General features: G+C 37.8%; 1 protein-coding gene across 1 annotated transcript in view; it reads right to left on the reverse strand.

Moving 5' to 3' along the window:
* LOC150086084 (latrophilin Cirl-like) overlaps positions 1-9149 on the reverse strand; it is a 132459-nt gene extending 123310 nt beyond the window's left edge. The window contains exons 1-2 of the mRNA XM_090374791.1: positions 9079-9149; positions 6862-6956 (exon numbers count right to left, since the gene is read on the reverse strand). Coding sequence (XP_090230917.1) covers positions 6862-6956; positions 9079-9149 — 166 coding nt within the window. The remainder of the gene's footprint in view (positions 1-6861; positions 6957-9078) is intronic.
* Between the last annotated feature and the right edge of the window lie 9861 nt (positions 9150-19010).

A 19010-nucleotide genomic window follows, 5' to 3' on the forward strand; every position in this document is an offset into this window, starting at 1 on the left:
TATATATGAATAGCTTAGGTGATATGAATGAAAAAAAAAAATATATAATAATAATCGTCAGATTTCTGCTCAGATTTTAATGAAATTTGGAATGGCCAATCAAATCTTTCTCAAAGACTCAAATATAAAATTTCATGAAAATTCATTCAGTGGAAGTCGAGTTATTACATGCGGACGGACGGACAAAAAATGATCACTGTTGAATTTCTATCGGTCCGATTTTAATGAAATTTAGCGTGGCTCCTAAAATCTCCCTAAAAGACCCAAATATAAAATTTCATAAAAATCGATATAATAGGAGTAGTGTGAATAAATGAGAACGAAATAAATTAATAATAATAATAATAAAATAAATAAATAATAATCGTCAGGTTTCTGTTCAGATTTTAATGAAATTTGGAATGGCTAATCTAATTTTGCTGAAAGACTCAAATATAAAATTTCATGAAAATCCATTCAGTGGAAGTCGAGTTATTACATGCGGACAGACGGACGGACTGATGGGCAAAAAAAAAAAAAAAAGTAAAAAAAGTAAATAAATAAATAAAAATAAATAAATAATAATAATTGCCGGATTTATATTGGTCCAATTTTAATGAAATTTGGAATGGTTCCTAAAATATTGCTAAAAGACCCAAATATCAAATTTCATAAAAATTCGTATAATAGGAGCAGTGTTATTAAATGAGAACGAAAAAAAAAATAATATATATATATATATATATATATATAAAATAATAATTGACAGGTTTCTGCTCAGATTTTAATTAAATTTGGAATAGCTAATCAAATCTTTCTAAAAGACTAAAATATAAAATTTCACGAAAATTCATTTAATGGGAGCCGAGTTATTACTTGCAGACGGACGGACGGACAAAAATAATAATACCTGATTTCTATCGGTGTGAAAATCCATACTGGAATTTGGAATGACTCCTAAAATCTTCCTAAAAGACACAAATTTCATAAAAATCCATATACTAGGAGTGGTGTTATTAAATGAGAACGAAATAATAATAATAATAATAATAATAATAGCCAGGTTTCTGTTCATTTGGTGAAATTTTGGAATAGCTAATTAAAATACTCAAACATAAAATTTCATGAAAATTCATTCACTGGCAGTCGAGTTATTACATGCGGACGGACAGATGGACGGACAAAGAAATAATAATCGCCGGGTTTCAGACCAATAATTGGTCCGATTTAAATTAAATTTGGAATGGCTTCTTAGATCTTCCTAAAAAACCCAAATATCAAATCTTAAAGGCCAAATGTAAAATTTTATGAAAATCCATCTACAGGGAGTCGAGCTGTTAGATGCAGACAGGCAGACGGACGGACGGACATGGTGAAGACAATAGGCCATTATGCACCAAAAAATAGAAGAAAGGAAGTCGAAAAGGAAAAACATACTACCGCCCCCTATAGAAAATTTCCTACGACTTTTACAGCGATAACAATCATTGAAATAAATGTACAGGAATCATTCAATGTGTTATTCTCCCGCTAGGGTGTAGCACTGTATCCTTTCGCGCAGTGATATTAGATACATTACAACAGGTATGTAACTTTAGAAAATAAATGCATTAAATGGCTGCAATTTTTCTTAAAGTTTTCCTATTCTGAACGCTGTATTAGGTCGTTTAGCATGTTAAGACTTTTACGTAAACGAATCCTAAAACTTATTTTTAAGCAAACGAATCTCCTCTTCTGTTTTGTAAAATAACTCCGTTTTCATGGCAGCTCTGGAAGCGCGTTCTTATTGCACGCAAATCTGCTTGGTTACCAATGCATGACTTTCCATTACTCTTGAAAGATGAACCAAAAATGCATGCAACAGACATCAATGGCAGAATGACACGCACTTAAAGTTACCCGGAATTGACTGTTTACCAAAGAAGATTTTATTTTAAAAAAGAGTATATGTGAGCGTCCAAGCTCGCGTTCCATCTTCAAACATTCTTGAACGTACCTTTTAGGTCGTGCCTCTTTGGAGAGCTTGGCACCCTTCGATTGTGTGTGTGTGTACACTGTGCTGGCAGAAGTAAAGGAAAAACTTCCTGTCGTCAAACTTACCATCAGGAAAAATAATACCGTCTTTAATTTTGAATAACTGACCAGAAGGGTGTCAGCCAGTCTTAGTGGTCTCTATCACTCTTTTACTCGAAGTTATTCGCATTTTCATGGGTTTTTATTTTAAATTATCACCTGTATTACTCTCATAACACGTCTACTTGTTGCAGGTTCGCTCCAGCAAGGGACTGAATTCTTCACATATTAAGGACAAGGTCATCGGTTGCTGGTAGCCTCTATCAAGGTCGTTCGAGACATTTTCAGAGCGATTTTTGCGATCAAAGGCAACGTGAATATAGGGTTACGTAGTATCTGATTTCTCTCTGTTCAGGAATGTTGAGAGTTTATAATCAATGATTCTGAGAGGAAAAAGTTAAGGAAAAATATTTTTCAAAGTAATTTTGCTTATTTTCATGCTATTGCGAAAAAGAAATTTCAAAACTAGAAAAAAAAATAATAATCCAATGAGAGTAAGTGAGAATTCAAAGTTTCCCACTCGAAATTTCAGGGTTCTGTGGTGGACAACAGAGAACACTTCCAAGTTTGGGTTCTGTTTAGATGGAAGAAACATCGTGGCCAAGTTTGCCGGCCTCGATGAAGGGTTGTATGGGTTATCTCTTGAACATTCTGGTTTCCATCTCGCAAAATACCCAGAGGTGTGCATTAAGAGCGAACTCAACTAAGGGGTCATTAAAATGCATGTAACTTCTATGACCAACGGGGAGAAAAACCATGCAACTGACATCTGAGACAGACTAACTCAGCCACAATGTGAAAAAAATCCGATAAAAATTCCCCCTGTTGACGTCTTCCCCCACCCACACTCTCTTCCACCGGGTGTAAGGAAAGACGGTGATTATAACCACTATGCTACCCACTCGAGCAACACCTAGATAAAATTTAGGCAATATACTGACAGCTCATGGCCTTAGTTTCCTCAACAGTCATCGCTACATTTATTCGATCAGTAGCTTAAACTGTTGCTTAGCTTCTTAAAACTTAAAATTAACATTACTATTTAATTAAATAAACATTTATTTAATTCGCAATTATTTTCTAATTATTCAGTTTTAAATTATTAATAGATTTTTAAATACGCAAACCATCACGTCATATTTCTGCTGCCGACTGATTTTTTTTTTGCCAAACGATACGTCAGACTCGACTATTCTTGTGAAATATACATCACAGATGGGATTTTTTTTGGCCAAACGATACGTCAGACCGGATTATTCTTGTGAAATATACATCACAGATGGGATTTAAAATTTTTTGCCAAACGATACGTCACAGATGGGATTTTTTTCTTTTTTACCAAACGATACGTCACAGATGGGATTTTTTTTGCTAAACGATACGTCAAACAGGTCTTTATTCCATAAAACACGTCACGATGAAAGATAATCGCATTTTCACTGCGTAGGATATTTTTAACCCTTTTATAAATTCACTTAACCATGTTTTTTGAGCACAGTATTTAACATAATCGGCAAGGGGCAAGTAAGGCATGCCTGAACACACAAGAAATGGGCAGATCCATCCGATGCACCTGACTTTATTAATTAACAGTCGAATGAGCATACGGAGACTTGCTAGGTTACCTGTGTATGTCGGTGATAAATCGCGAACTGCTAGTCTGCAGGTGAGCACAGCCCCCTACGTTTCTAATAAGTGAGTACTCTGCACCCCATGTAGAGAGGGGGAGGGAGGCAGGTATAATAAATACCACGGCAGTGCGGTATCTACCTCGTACACGAACAACGGTATCATATCTTTAAGAGGCAATATCCTTAGCCCTTTTCGGGCTATGGGAGATGTATTTTGAACGTACGGAAACAGGTCATTTGTTGCGGATGGCCCCGAAGATTTATGAAGTCTGGGGAATACGGGAAAGGTTCACATTAAAGCAGAGCTCAAACCGCCTTGGGAAAGAACAGGGCACGCAAGGTGGTGGTAGGCAATCACCAGTCGCTGGAATGTGGCCATTAAGGTGAACTTGCCTATAGGGCTTTTGCTTTTCTTCAGCTCTCTCTCTCTCTCTCCTTACATGTTTCTTTAGTTTCTTTTGGTTCGTACGGCAGAAGACTGCGCCGTGGAGGGCGCACATGGCTCGGCGTGTGTTAAATGTAAAGGGAAATGGGGGTGGATTATAGCACAAATCACATAGTGCGTTAGTCTCGGGGAGGTGTGTTCTCAACCGTGTGGGTGGATGACTTTCCAACCAAGCAGGCAATCTAATAACTGAGGAAGTGCTTGAGATGGTGTGTCAACTAGAAGCACGTACGCCCAAGGGAATGTACATTAAGAAATCTTTCCGGTTTCGACTTCATAAGATTGGCGAATACGCCTCGGTAAGCTTAAAAAAATGGTTGCCACAATGAACAGTTCAACAATGGACAGGCTATCTATGGTTGACCGACAACTATATTGTGCTGGTGAAGGAATGGGGCAATCAAGGAACAGGAAGTACGTTGTCAAGCTTAAGTTGAATCCCGCTTCGAAACCCGGTTAAGTTATCGTGCTTCCTAAATTGCCTGTGGGTTTCTCATCAAAATGTTTGCGTTAGAAATCCGATGGAGCAGTGCGATAATGGGCAGGGGCAGACCCCCGTGTATCATAAGTATATGATTGTTGTTAAGACGCTCATCTGATGGCTATGGACCATAATGATCGACTACACTAATCTCCCAAAAGTTGTGGAGGCAATACCGATGTCTACATATTGATCCACCTACAGTGAACTATCAGAATATCAGAGAATACAGTTAATAGCGTTACTAATTGGTCGTTATAGCCGAGTGAAGGGTATGAGTACAGGTGCTTTGAATAACCGAGATTAAAGCCCGTGATTGCTAGATACGGTGCTGTTTGTTGTATTCTTTCGATCCTGTGAACCCATCTGACCGTGTGGTCATCCTTGGCTATGAACAGAAAATTTATTCCTCTTTCCAGGGTACTTTTCATGGTTACTACTGAGTGTCCCTACCATAGACTCAGAAGTTGACAGTGCATCTTACATCTTCATTTCTTCGTCAGTGGCAAACAGTGCGAACGGAATTCAGACCCATTATAAGTTTCAACTCCATTGACCACTCTCAACGAAGCCATTGTAAAAGAATCTTCTCAGACAAGAGGGATTCTTGGAGTTCAGTACACCTCGTTGCTTTCAGCGAGCCATACTGCCCAATTTGATATGGGTACTTACGTCCAGCTGTGAAGGTGTCCGTGATTTTATAGACTGTTGCCTATTGGTAGTGTAATTACTAAAGGACATTACGTTGTAGCTTTTAAAGTATTTTTAATAATGAAGAACCTACGTGCTGGTAACAAAATTTTAATTCTATTGAAGCATATTAGAAGGTACAATGCTCTTGACTACGCAATCTCAATTTACAACTATGCGCTACGTTTTGGATCCTCTATGGAACTCTTCTGCTGGAAAAATAGTGAGGGGGGGTTCTTAGTTACAAAGCATGGTAAAGAGGTCGTGAGCATTCCGATCGCGACTTTAACAGCTACAGTCTGCGCCGATACACCTGTCACCTTCATTCTTAAGGATGCTCTCACACCAACTAGAAATCAGAATTTTCTGGGACGGTTTATTTTACTTCTTTCGGCAACTCGTGGTTATTTTGCTCCCACAAACAGACAGATCCACCACTGATATCGTCTGTTTCTCATAATTCGTCTGTTTCACACGAGACGTATTATTCTAACATTTGGGGAAGGCAGTATATTTTCCACGTGACCTTTCCAGAAATCGAATTCAGCAATGTTCCAAAACCCCACAATTCCAAGCCATAGCTCGAAAATAACCAAATGATGGTAGGAAATATATGATCACAGTTTTAGAGGTTGAAGAAAAGTTTCGGGTGGTTATTATAGCGAACATGTTTACAACGAACTACGGTTGAATAAATAGCATTATTGGCAACTTAGCATTCGTAAGCATCCACGCTTTGCGAAGATTATAAATTATTCAAAGCAATCGATGTCATTTAAGCTTGGCCAACTGCACTGACATAGGATCACAGTTGTTCGGTAAGGAAATGCACCCACTTGGATAAACAACCGCTCCCATTTCAATAATGTTTAACTGCTTTTAATTATTTCTGCTAACAGTAACCGATCCACTTTACAGCGTCTCGGGCCGTGTGTGGTATTCACAGACATCCGCGCTATGAATTTGATTATTTACTGTGTCATGGTGCAGTTCCCAATGGAGGCCTTCGGTATAGTTTAAAATGCTTTGGATTAAATGCAGTTAGTTTATTATTCTCGGGAACAATGCCAGTTAAAACTCTGCACATTCGATAACGGTAAATAATTAATAAACGGGGCACGATGGTAAATGCTGCGTAGAAACGGTTTCTAATGGTCTTTAGAATTCAAAGAAATCGCGCGTGGATTTTAATCTTCAACAGTTTTCATAAAATGAAGCACTGCATAGTTATATTTGTCCTATTTCACACTGCGCTACCAATTTATTTGAGATCCAATATGCTCCTCCCCCCCCCCTGTAGGCAAATGAATCATCCCATGCACGTGGCATGGCAGCTCTATAAGAAGTTTTGGTAGCTTCAAAGCCATAACAGTAAACACCTGTGCATGGCATCAAATGCGTGTCGAAAGTTGGAGTTTAATCATGGAGTTCACCCAAGTATCGATGCAGCCTCCAAGGTCATTCGGTGGTTACTATGGGACAAAATGACCCATCATTACAGATTTAGGTAAGTCCTCTAATATTTTGGTAGCGCAGTGTACTTAAGAATGCAAATATCTTACCTCCTCTCCGACTGGCAGCTATTAGTAGCAGACTATAGATTACGCTGATACTCAGTAGATGTCGCCACTGTCCCATAATGGATGCTACCATACAGCTGGAAAAAATAAGAAAAAAAACGATAAATATTCATCTATAAAGTATAAAACATTAAAATGCATTTAACTTCACTTTGTTGACAGAAATGGAATGAGAAGCAAAGTTGTTACTTAATTCGTGCGCCTGGGCACCCCCACGATACCTCTTTTTATGTTGGACCGAAAGTTCCAAAGCAGAAGTCCAGACGGGATGTTGCAAATGGAAGTGGAAGACTTTGCATTGGAACTTTTATAAGGTTTTCGTGTTGTGCCAGATCTGAACCCGATCAAATAGATGCACCTGGCGTTCCACGCTTCCTCCACAATTTTTTTGTGCCCCCTTTAACGTTTACCGATATTTTATAGAAGCGTGTTTATCGAAAATGGCAGATTATAACATCTGCTCCTGTCCCGGGGCCAGGGTAGCAGCTGACGCAAACACGTAGTAACGCTGCATTGATTCCGTAATGATTGTTTTTGAATAACTCGAAACTCTCACGGCAGGTGGCGCTGAACAGCGATCCATCATTGCCCGTGGCCACGATAACTTTCCCACGTGGATGTACGAGGTGAAGGGAATCTCTTCGTCGAGGGGAGGGGATGGTTCCTTCTTTAAATGTTAAAAATAACATTTCTTGTCAGGATAAGAAGAAGAAGAAATCTCTGAAACTTCCAATAATTAAGAACAGTACAGTGCGTAACGTAATTAACAAAAAAAAAAAAAAAAACACTTAAAAAAAACCCCAACATTTCTAACCCCACTTGCATCACTACTTCGTCTACTGACGTGTTGACCTAACTGTTCTGCCGTAGCGTTTTCCGACCTTTCGCTTCGCGGAGCTTGCAAATGTTGCAACGGTACGAGTACAGAGATGGCTGCACTTAGCTTACCTGCTAATTATACAAAATTAGGTTAACACACTTGGTAGCGAAGCAAGGTAGGAACTAAGAGGCAGTTTAAACACGCCTGACATTAACAAATAGCAGATGGATGTTTACAAACGTTGTTTCAATGAGGAGGGGGGGATCTAAAACTAGGCAGGCAATATGACATTTCGGAAATGGAGAAGTTAACTTTATACCGATCGATATGAACGCCGGTAAGGAACCCTAGAAATTCTAGGAAGATAAATATATACATACGGATCTCTGGAAAGTGTTCTGGAAGAGAGATCGATCAATAAAGGATAGTAACATTATTACGTATTAGTCGTTAAAGATCTTTGAAAGGCCAATTTTATAAAGGAATTGACATTTTAAGGGCCGTAATGTCACTTTCATTAAAATAAAACTGGCCTTTAATTAAAAAATGTGTTGTTAAATGCTACTTTCATGTCACGTGCTGAAAAAATTTTGTTAATTTCGAATCGTTTGGTAAAAATGTTAATTTGCTATAAAAATATTCGTACCATTGTTAAAATGTTAATTTCATGTCACGTGCTGAAATGAAAAATGCGTAAATTGCATACTCATTGTTAAATGTTGATTTCAGGTCGCGTGCTAAAAAAGTTGTTAATTTCGTATCGTTTGGCAAAATGTTAATTTGCTAGAAAAGTACGCATATCATTGTTAATTTCATATCACGTGCTGAATTTTTATTTTTTTTTTCCAGCACGTGAAAAAATCCGCTTAAATTGCGTTCTAATTGTTAAATGTTCATTTCATGTCGCGTGCTAGAAAATTGTTCATTTCATATCGTTTGGTAAAATGTTAATTTGCTAGTTGTGCTAATTCCATTGGCCAGTACAATGCACCTTTGTTGATGATGAAATATCGGAGCAGATGTTAAAAAGGTATTAAAGAGGGGAGGGGGAAGGTAATATTCAAGCACTGGCATTATAAGCTAAAATTATCAGCTTAAATTATAGGGCGCCATTTTCCTGGAAATGTTAACAAAAGCGATTCTTTCTTTTTTTTTAAAAACAGTAGTTATTCAGAGGCAGGTGTTCCTTTAGAACTGGAATAAAGATAACAGATCGTTAAAATCACGACAGGTTTTTTTCGCGATAGTTTCAAGGAGCAAGCGAAGGGGGAAGAAAGGAGACAACAGTTCAATTACAAAAAAAAAAAAAAGAGAAAAATCTGGGAAGTAAAATAGGGGTATAAGTATGACCTAATGTGCTACTCAGTCGGCACACTTACCTTATTAAGAACGAGGTAACAATTGTTTTTAGGATATTCGTCTGCCCTTTTTGAAAGATAAAACGCGACATTAAGGGAACAGAAGAATAATTTTTTTTTTTTATCAAAACCCTTGATTTCCAGTGATATGATGGGGAATAGCTCGAGATTTCTTTCCAGTTTACTCCTGAGTAAGTATTTGGTCAAAAATCGTTTGGTAAAATGTTAATTTTGCCAAACGATTATACAAAATGAGTGAAACACAATCTCAAAGGATTCTTCCTTGATTGGCCGGTAGAGGACAGACAGTAACGCCCCCTGGTGGTGTAATATTTTTTTACAGACGAGTTTTTTTTTAGGACAAAAAATGGCAGTAGAATCTCTCCAGAGAGGACAGATTTCAGAAATGTGGACATTATTAGGAATGATCGAAAATCAAACACTGGATTTGCAGTCAAAATTGAAATTACTGGTATTAATTTCATTTGGATCAAGCTTCTTTTCTAACTGTGGCCAGATTGAAGGTAGGCATGTGGCGCCGTCTGCCGGTTGCTACAAATCTATCCTTTTGCAGAAGCTTTAAAAAACAAACCCTAACGGGGGAAATCTGGAACAACTGAAGACACAAATGGATCGATAAACGCAAAGATAAGAAAACATGCACTTCAATGGATGTATTTATTCACTTTTTTTTAACATCGAACTCTAATAAAGGTAATAAAATCAACACTTCCAAGAATGTTATTAAAATCTAGTGATTTAAAGCCGATGGAGAGCAAAAAAAAAGAGAAAAAATGGAGTATATACACATAATTACGAACCTGCTTCACATTAGACGTAAAACTAAACGAACATAAACAAATTAAGAGAAGATAAAAAATGTATTTGTAATTCAAATTTACCTCAGCTGTCAGACAATGCGCAAAAAGCACTTTGGTAACCAATTCAGATAAAGGCTATAATGAATAATTTTTGTATTAGTTTAAAAAAAAAACAAAAAAACACGCATTTTTGGATTAGAAAATGAATCAAATGTGGAAAAAAAATCGAAGAAAATTACTCCGTTACATTTACATTATTTCGCATCGGGAAATATAAATAAATTGTCTCTTGTTTTTTCTTTTTCTCGTGCGGAGCTGTTTTACAAAACAATAGAATTAATTTTGAAGATAATCTATGCATTGAAATAGGATACGATTGGCAATTAAATGTCACCGGCACAGAGGACAATCCATTCCACAGAAGAAAACAAAAATATATCGAATAAGATGCACCCTTTAATCAACGAAAACAAGCAATTTAGCCTTTAATAAAATCGCAAAGCTGTGCACACTGGGATAGTTTTAAATTCGCAGGATGGGCCTTGGTTTTGCCTTGCTAAGCCGAGGTCCATCCATTTAAAAATAAAAGCGGTTTAAAGATAACGATGCTGTCCTAGTTTAATAATTCGGTTAGCCTTAAACTTATGCACCTTAGCCTCAACTAGTACGATGGACTTTGGATTTGTCTTAAACGAGACAGCTTCATGTTCGTTTAATTTTTGTGAATCAGATTTCAGTTCACGAGGAGTAGCATTTTAAAATCTTAACTTTTAGACTGTAAGGTGCAAACGAGTTTACACAATTTTTTTTACATTAATTTTGACCTCTTAGTATTCTGATTATTTGGTTCAAGTGCTTAGAAACACGGTATCGTTCCTAAATTCAGCCATTCCAACAGTTCAGAATGACAGGAAGGCGAAAAAGGACACATTTGTGACTGAAGCCAGTAAGTAGCCTGCATCCTGTTTGCCTCTACTTGGTGGACAGTGTGTTTCAATTGCATTCACTGTCCAGTGAATAGATTCGTTCTACAGCTGTATTCCATGTCATTATCTCGATACAAAAAAAAACACCATTCCTTGACTATCAAGGAATCGGTGAGCTCCAGTGCCGGTGGAGAATGTCTTCAGGTTGGTATCACTTTCAAAGGCCGTTGTCCCATCATGTATTTGCAACTTTTTGACTGACCATAGGTACGATAAGAGGAACATGAGCCCTGAGGGAGTCTTTAGGAGTGTTATTGGTCCTAATTTCCTGTTTGTTTTTGTTAATTGTAAAGCAAAATGAAAAACATATGATATTGATCAGAAATTTAAATGATTGCATTATATTACATTTATTTTTTTTTTTTCATTAGTAGAGGCATATGATGCAAGAAAGCAAATTTTTGCAGCATCAGCCAAAAAAAAAAAAAAAAAAACGCTCACATTTCACCCCTCCGTTCATTCAAAATACCTGTCCAGCTGAGCCTTAAATTTATTTAGGCTATCAACTTCCACAACAAAAGATGGAAGTCTGTTCCACCAATCAACTACCCGCTGGCTAAAGGCAAACTTCCGCACATCTATCCTACATCTTTCTTCAATTTGAATTTATGCCCTCTCAGGCGATTCTGAGAAAGAGGAAGAATCCCATCGGCATTCAAGACGTTATACACCTCAATCAGATCACCTCGCAGGTGCCTAGTCTCCAGACATTGTAATCTGCCTTTCTTCGTAAAAGCAACCCTTGGTTCCATTCACTAATCTTGTTGCCCTTCTCTGTACTCGTTCCAGCAGCTCTACATCCTTCTTGAAATGAGACCTCCAGACCTGTATACAGTACTCAAGGTGTGGCCTGACCAATGCCTTATACAAGGGGATAATCACTTCTTTATCCCTGCTAGAAAAATTCCTGTATATCATTGACAAGACACCATGAGTTACTGTTGCAGACCATCTGCACTGCTCAGAAAACTTCATATCTGCCTGCACAATTACCCCCAGATCCTTTTCATTCTCTACCACTGTCAGTGTTGTACCACAGAGTCGATACGGTACTCTGGGGTTGCTGCTTCCCATATGTTTGTCACTTTACGTTTGTCAATGTTAAACTTCATTTTCCACCTCTCAGCCTATCTGCTCAAATTTTCTAGATCCTGTTGCAGTAGCATAGATTCTTTACTGTCATTAACAACCCTGCCAACCTTCGTATCGTCTGCAAACTTGGACATTAAGCCTGATATACCATCATCAATATTATTTATAAATACAGTACAGAAAACAATGGACCCAACACTGATCCCTGAAGGACTCCACTAATAACATTAGTCGACGAAGAGCAGCGTCCATTGATTACCACTCTGTCTTCTCCCACTCAACCATCCCTTTATCCATAGCAGCAATTTGCCTCCAATGCCACATTGCTCCAATTTGTTCAACAGTCTCCCAGGCTTATAAAGGACACCTCTCCACACAGAACTTACCTAATGTAGGGACACTTGAAATCAAAAGAATGGAGTGGACAGAGGTCGCTGGACTAAATCCCATCGAATATCTATGGCGGTCAAGGCTGGATTTACTGCGGTGCAGGGCAAAATTGCTCGAGAATCTTAAGGCGGCGAAGGGTCCGGAATTGCAATCGATGCAGAGCAAATATGTGCACTAGATTACCTAAAATTGGCACTGGTTGACATCCTGGGGGACCTCATTCCAACTATCCTAATAATATATTTGGATATAAGAGTGCAAGTCCATGTAGATGTCATAATGAATACCTATTCAACAATAGGGGCACCGGCCCTTAAAATTTGCGGATGAATGAATCTACCACTATCCATGGTTATCAAGACCTTGGGACAGCCTGATGGATTTCTGAAAGTTAGTCCTAATGCAACCTAGATTCTATAAGAAATTTTGAATAAGTTAAATCTTACTGGGAGTTAATAAATAAAAGTAAGTACCATCAAAATTCATACTACGCTTACTTAGCTAGCCCAGGCTACCTAATTAAATGCTGCAGCGCAAGTAATTATTTCTGATCGAAGTTCTATGTCCATTAATTACTGGATACTTTCTGAGGATGACACGCAGGTCATGTGCACAGTGTTCAGACATATGAATAATCATTAACTACTTAAGAGGTAGCGTGTGTTGCTACTAGAGGTTATTTTCGTGCAACTCCCCGCCTCTGTTCCCCCCTCCCCACCGGAAATAAGTACAGACAGCGCGTAACGAGAGATATCCTTCAACTTTGCACTTTAGATATCGAAGCGTGTTCAACTATCTTCCCCATTGTTTGGGTTGAGGTCCAGAGGCAATCAGCTTATTATCGCTTCCTGTGCTTTCGAGCTCACTTGGAACTACCTGTGAAAAACTACCATTTTTCATTTCCCCAGATTTATATAGGGTGCAAAAAAACTCGCGCTCATACAGTTTTCCCAGTAAATATTGTCCTTGTAGACTTCAGGAACGTATCGGGACAAATTATCTTCGATAGATTCCCCATTTGACTTCCTATCTACGATTATAGGGTTGTGGAAGTTCAAATAATTCGATCTCTACTCTTTTCAAATAATTCGATCTCTACTCAACAGCTATCGCTTGGTTGTCAAAGCAATCCATGGCAGTACGAAACAAGATGGTGTCTGTACGCATTTCCAGTTCGATGGAACAAGGCATTGTCTTTTTCCAAGAAAAGTGCGAAAGGGTTATTGTTTTGGAGGGTTTTATGACCCATTAGGAGTACTGGCCATAGTGAAACGGTTGGAAATTCTTAAGTGGCTTCAAGTAAAGTATGGGATATAGGGAATCGTGTCAATCTGGTTTTCGAAGTTCAAACACCCAGGGAAGGTCCAGAACGCATACAAAGTGATGCACTAGGTAATTGCAGTCCATATTGAGAGTTGGCGATTCCAGTTCGCATTTAATCGGTTCTGATTGAGCGATTTCAGGGAGGGAAAAGAAAGGGACTCCCATCGCAAACTCCGGATGGGCCATCAACTTATTCCCTTAAGGAAACGTTCCCGTATCGATTGGAGACATTTTCACCTTCACAGAAAAAAATTCAAGAGTGGCTTCCTCAAACAAGGTCATGGCCATCATATTTGGGGTTACTAAAGGCGTTACTTTTCATAGAATAAGAGGCGAATATTGGGATCTGCCTAAACCTCTCCGACACTAGTTCTAGAAAAGAAGCAGCCAGGTCTTCTGACCAAAGATACTTATCTTCAGGACAAAACATTCCACATATGGTTCATCTGACTATGAATACACTGACTGAAGGAGGCGGTTTCCCCGATAACTCCTCCCCTCCCGGGGTTCTGCTTTGAAAAGAAAAACCTCAATGCTTAGAAGAGAAGAAAATCCAGGTCGAATGATGAGGCAAAAATTCTAGTTCTAAGATTGTCGATGTTAAGCGACTTTTTTTAAAATTAGAATGGCAATCCCCGTTATGTTGGAATAAATTTCCTCTAGGGAGGAAAAGGCACCTCGAAAATAGTGTAAATTCATATATATATTATCAGAAGTGGAGTCTGCTCTTTAATTTTTTAAAAATTCAATTTTTAATTGAATTTTTAATCTTTGTTAGAGACCAGATTTGGTGCGAAATACTTCCTATTGTCTCAATTTTTATAAAAGAAATCAAAGTTCGAAAAAACCGCATTTGTAACTTGAATCAAAGTTGAAATTCCCTTTTTGTCCAATACGCTTTTGTCCATCTGGCCTTGATTTCGCGGCATTCATGTCCAATACAGTGTGGCCAGACATATTGAGAAATTATATCAACTGACATTCGATTTACTACGCATTAATCTTATAATGCTACTCAGTAATTACGACGTCCGCAGGTATTCGAGTTCTTTCTGTTTTCATTAAGCAAAGCCCAGCACCAACATTGCAAACCTTCATTTGCATCGATGTATACATACCGGATTAAAGTAGAATACATAAAGATATTTCCATCATTATCTCTTTACATCCATTTGTTTTTCAAACTTTGCACTGTTGCTTTTCATATCTACAGCGAACCTGACCTCCAGCACGCCACCGAGATGTAGCAGGAGGTCATAAATAATCCCCCCAGCATCTACCTTGATGTTCAAATTATGGTGTAGTTTATCATGAAGATGCACAAAACTCCTCACCCCTCTAGTAGGCTGAGCAGCGTGATTAGAGGGTAGTTGAAGGAAAAAATGAAATGAAAGATCGAACGCTATAGCCAGACTTAGGGAGGTACGGGGTTGCAAAGCCAAGTACAACGTATCGGATCCACCCCTAATGGGAGATATTCACTTGAGAAATTGATACAGTGTCCTCTACTTAACCTTTAAGTTTGTGTTTCTGCTTAGTTTCGTATTCAACTAGATTTGGGCGAAAACAGCTTAGGAATCTTGTGATAAGTGTCTTATCGGTTTACCTTAAAATCGGAAGCGTACAGTTCAAAGGGAAATCTCTTAACTAATCTAACTATTTGCACAGCTCTTAAAGCGATGTGAATGTCCTTTATATTTTAGCCAAAGTTCTACCCAAACAGCTGATACGTGGTGGCAATCCGTGGTTCTATTACTCTTAGATTGGCTGTCATCGCTACCAGTTGCTCCACTAACTAGACTCATGGAGTCTAGTTAACACCGATTAGAATTTAGTTTTTAATTTGCTAAAAGATTGGCTGATACAGTAATAATATTTCCTCTATTTTTTAAATAATGAATACGAAATGGGCAATGTCCCAAACACTTCTTAATATCGACAAAATTATCGTACACTAAAATTACTTCCCCCTCACCCCTCCAGGCATGCAATCACGTTGTTCGGAACATAACCCTAAACCCACCATCAATGTGTGCGCGCGCGGGGGGAAAAAAGGTGAATATTTATGGCAGAATTTCACGTTTAGTCATAATGGCTCGGAAGTGTATAGCTCTTTTAATTAGGGAATTCGGCCGACATCATGGCGTCGGGTTTATTCGTGGTGATGTCATTTTGTCACGGTGCAACTGTTACTGAAATTATAATTTGGAATGGAGGCCATTAAGGTCCGTGATAAAGTTGGGGGGAGGGCGGGGGATAAACTACCTCCTCATTGCTCTGTCTGTTCAAATGTTAATATTTTGGCATCCGCTTTCTGAGCTTTAGACGATGGAATGAGATGCGGTGTGAATAACTGATGATGTCTATATCCGGGAACTTTGGTTGTTTTGTAAGAGAAGGAATGTCGAGTACCCATCTCCCACACGCCTTGTTTATTTTTAAATGAGTATATCTTCGGTTTTCTGAATATCCGGAAGATAATTAACTGGTTTTAAATCCTAGGGATAAATTTATTACCGATAATTCTCGGATAATAAATATTCAAATTTATTCTCCTTTGAAATTACATTCAAAAAGGAACACCGTTAAAGTATTTGCCCTTAATGTTGGAAGCCAACCTTTCGCTATATTAACAGCAAAAAATAAATAAATAAAATTCATTAATAATATCGTTATTAAATCGGTTTATTACTTCAAAGGCTGCACTTAATACAGCCATCTAGTTAGGAGAGCTGCAAATATGCATATTTGTATCTTCCCTAATGTACATAGTGACATCTACAAATATACAAGGTCACATCCACAAGTGAACATAAAGGTTTTGTACAGAATTCAAAATTTTAGGGCATTGAAGATCTGGAATATTGGTAATAATAAATAAAGGCCAAAAGGCAGCTTTATGTTTAATTATCTTCGATCATTTGTGGTTATCTAAGTAACAAACCTGATAATTATATTTTAAGCTTAGCAATATTTATGTAAATTTATTTTTTAATCGCTCTAGTTCCCAATCTTTTATGCCTTAATTTTTCATAAATTTCAAGCGCCCACCAAGTTCCAGAATAAGCGCAAATAAAGTCTTAAGCTATGAATATACATACTTGTATTAATTAACGTAATTCAAAACATTTAATCTCAAATAAATAAAATACGAATAATGGAAATAAAAAAAAATCGCTTCGTACCTGGATTAGTAGAATGGTTTATTCATATTTATTTAAAAAAGTGCTTCATGAAAGCAAATGTGTCCCCAGGGAGCGCACCCCACACTTTGGAGAACTGCTGAAGTGTAAATTAATTTGGCAAGGAAATATTAGCGATGCATTGATAGATTTTATATACTTAATGCTGTTATGACTTCAAGACTTGAATTAAATACACTAAAATCATAAGCTTTAACAATTAAGAAATTTAACATTTCATTTTATATTTTTTAAAAAAAAGTGAGTTTAAAATTGTTTTTTTTTTTTTTTTTTCTTTTTAGCTAGAAATCATAAAACATTTATTTATACTCGGGGAAAAATTAGGAATGTCTATACAATGGAATTCCTCTAAAATAATTAATTTCCTCAAAATTAAACAGATTCCACAAAATTTTGTATTACAAACAAAACAAAGTTCACCATAAAGCTGTCACTTTCTGATTTAACACAAAAAGAAATTAAGTATTCCTATTCCGGAAGCACCTGAGCGCCCCCTGTCGTTGTCACTAAGAACGTACAAAAAAAATTCGTATTTTTTTTTGATAAAATGCTTAAATGATAAACGCTAATATGATAAAATGTTTAAAACGTATTAAACATGAAAGAAAATAGATAGGATTAATATAAAATATTTGATTTTGTTTAGATTTATTTTTAAAATAGTTAAATACACTATAAATTAAATTATTTGCATGCTTTAGTTCAATAAACTTAGATTTTTAAGGTATGTGTTGCGCATATTTATCTACGGTTTCGTCTGGTCCTTGATCAAATCTTACATTCGAATTACAGTACTGTTTTTGATCTAAGAAGGATAACTGGTACTTACACCAAAAGCCAGCGAACTCTGTGAGATACGCCACTAGAAGCCAGCCAGTGTATTATCCGAACTCCTATCCGTCAGTTCACCGTGTATTGCCGTCTCTCTCTGACTGTCACTAACCCGAATGAAACTACAGCACGCCAAAATGTGCGCTCTGACACACTCACCACCAGATGGCCCCGAACTCCAACGTTGTGGGCGGAGTCGGAGTTCACAGTAGCGGGACGAAGCAGCAACAGCATCACTTCGCCCGATCCCTTCCGGCCGTCCACCAAAGATCACCAACTGACCGTTAATGAGTTATCCCACCAATGCCACGTTAAGCAGTGTTGTCACTGTGACAAATGACCCACCGAAAGACGCGATCGCTTACAAGAAAAATTCTGTTTCGAGGAGACAGCGGAATTGGTAGAACAGCGGTCTCTTGTGACGATCGTTAACCACTTAGGGGACAGGGTAGGTGGGCGAGGAAAGAAGAGTCGAGTGACCCACATTGCAAATGAGATTCAGCTACCGATGGCAGGTGAAGAAGAGCATTTAAGACCGGAAGGTGTGGCTGTGTTCGCCATTAAGACGAACTCCCCCACCACCACTGAACAGTTAACTCTTAATGAGCATTCTCGTCTATCCCACCATTAACGGTAGTCCGTGCAGTTAGGTCAAAAAGGTCAGAAGTTTCCGTGAACCGTTAATCTTCAGGACCGCACACACATAATGACTTTATAAGTCTCGCAGATGGCAGATAGAAAAACTGACACGCAGGTAGGGCAGGACTATAGAATACACAATTCATAATTAAATAAGAGCTAGAAAGGCTACTTGAAATCCATAAATAAACTTACATGAAGTCCCCTACTTCATTCCTTGACTCTTTTTTTTTTCTCCAAATTTGTTCAAGCTCTGGTAAACTATGCGTATTTAAGTATTGGTATTAGCAAACTGATGCAAAAATGAAAATCGTATGTAGTATCAGCTTAAAACATAATAATTCTTCTCTATAATGGTAAGAACTACCTAATTAACTATTATTTATGTCATCCAAGTATGATTTTAATCCTCTTTTAAATTTGCATAAGCTTTCCAGTTCCACATACGTGCGTTTGTTTTTGTCCAGTACCTCATTACTGTTGTACTAAACACAAATTTGCTTGTCCCCTCTAGTTCGTGGCCTGAAAAAAAGAGAAACTATACCTCCCTGGTGAGTTTACTCAATCAAATATCTTGAGCAGAACTCCAGAATTGAATCGTTGATGAATTGAATGGGCTCTTTGCATCTGCCTTTACTGACAAAAGATCCTTTATACAGAGGAGAGGC

Source organism: Mastigoproctus giganteus, chromosome 5, assembly GCF_048544385.1.
Source record: "Mastigoproctus giganteus isolate SK-2022 chromosome 5, ASM4854438v1, whole genome shotgun sequence".
Taxonomy (NCBI): domain Eukaryota; kingdom Metazoa; phylum Arthropoda; class Arachnida; order Uropygi; family Thelyphonidae; genus Mastigoproctus; species Mastigoproctus giganteus.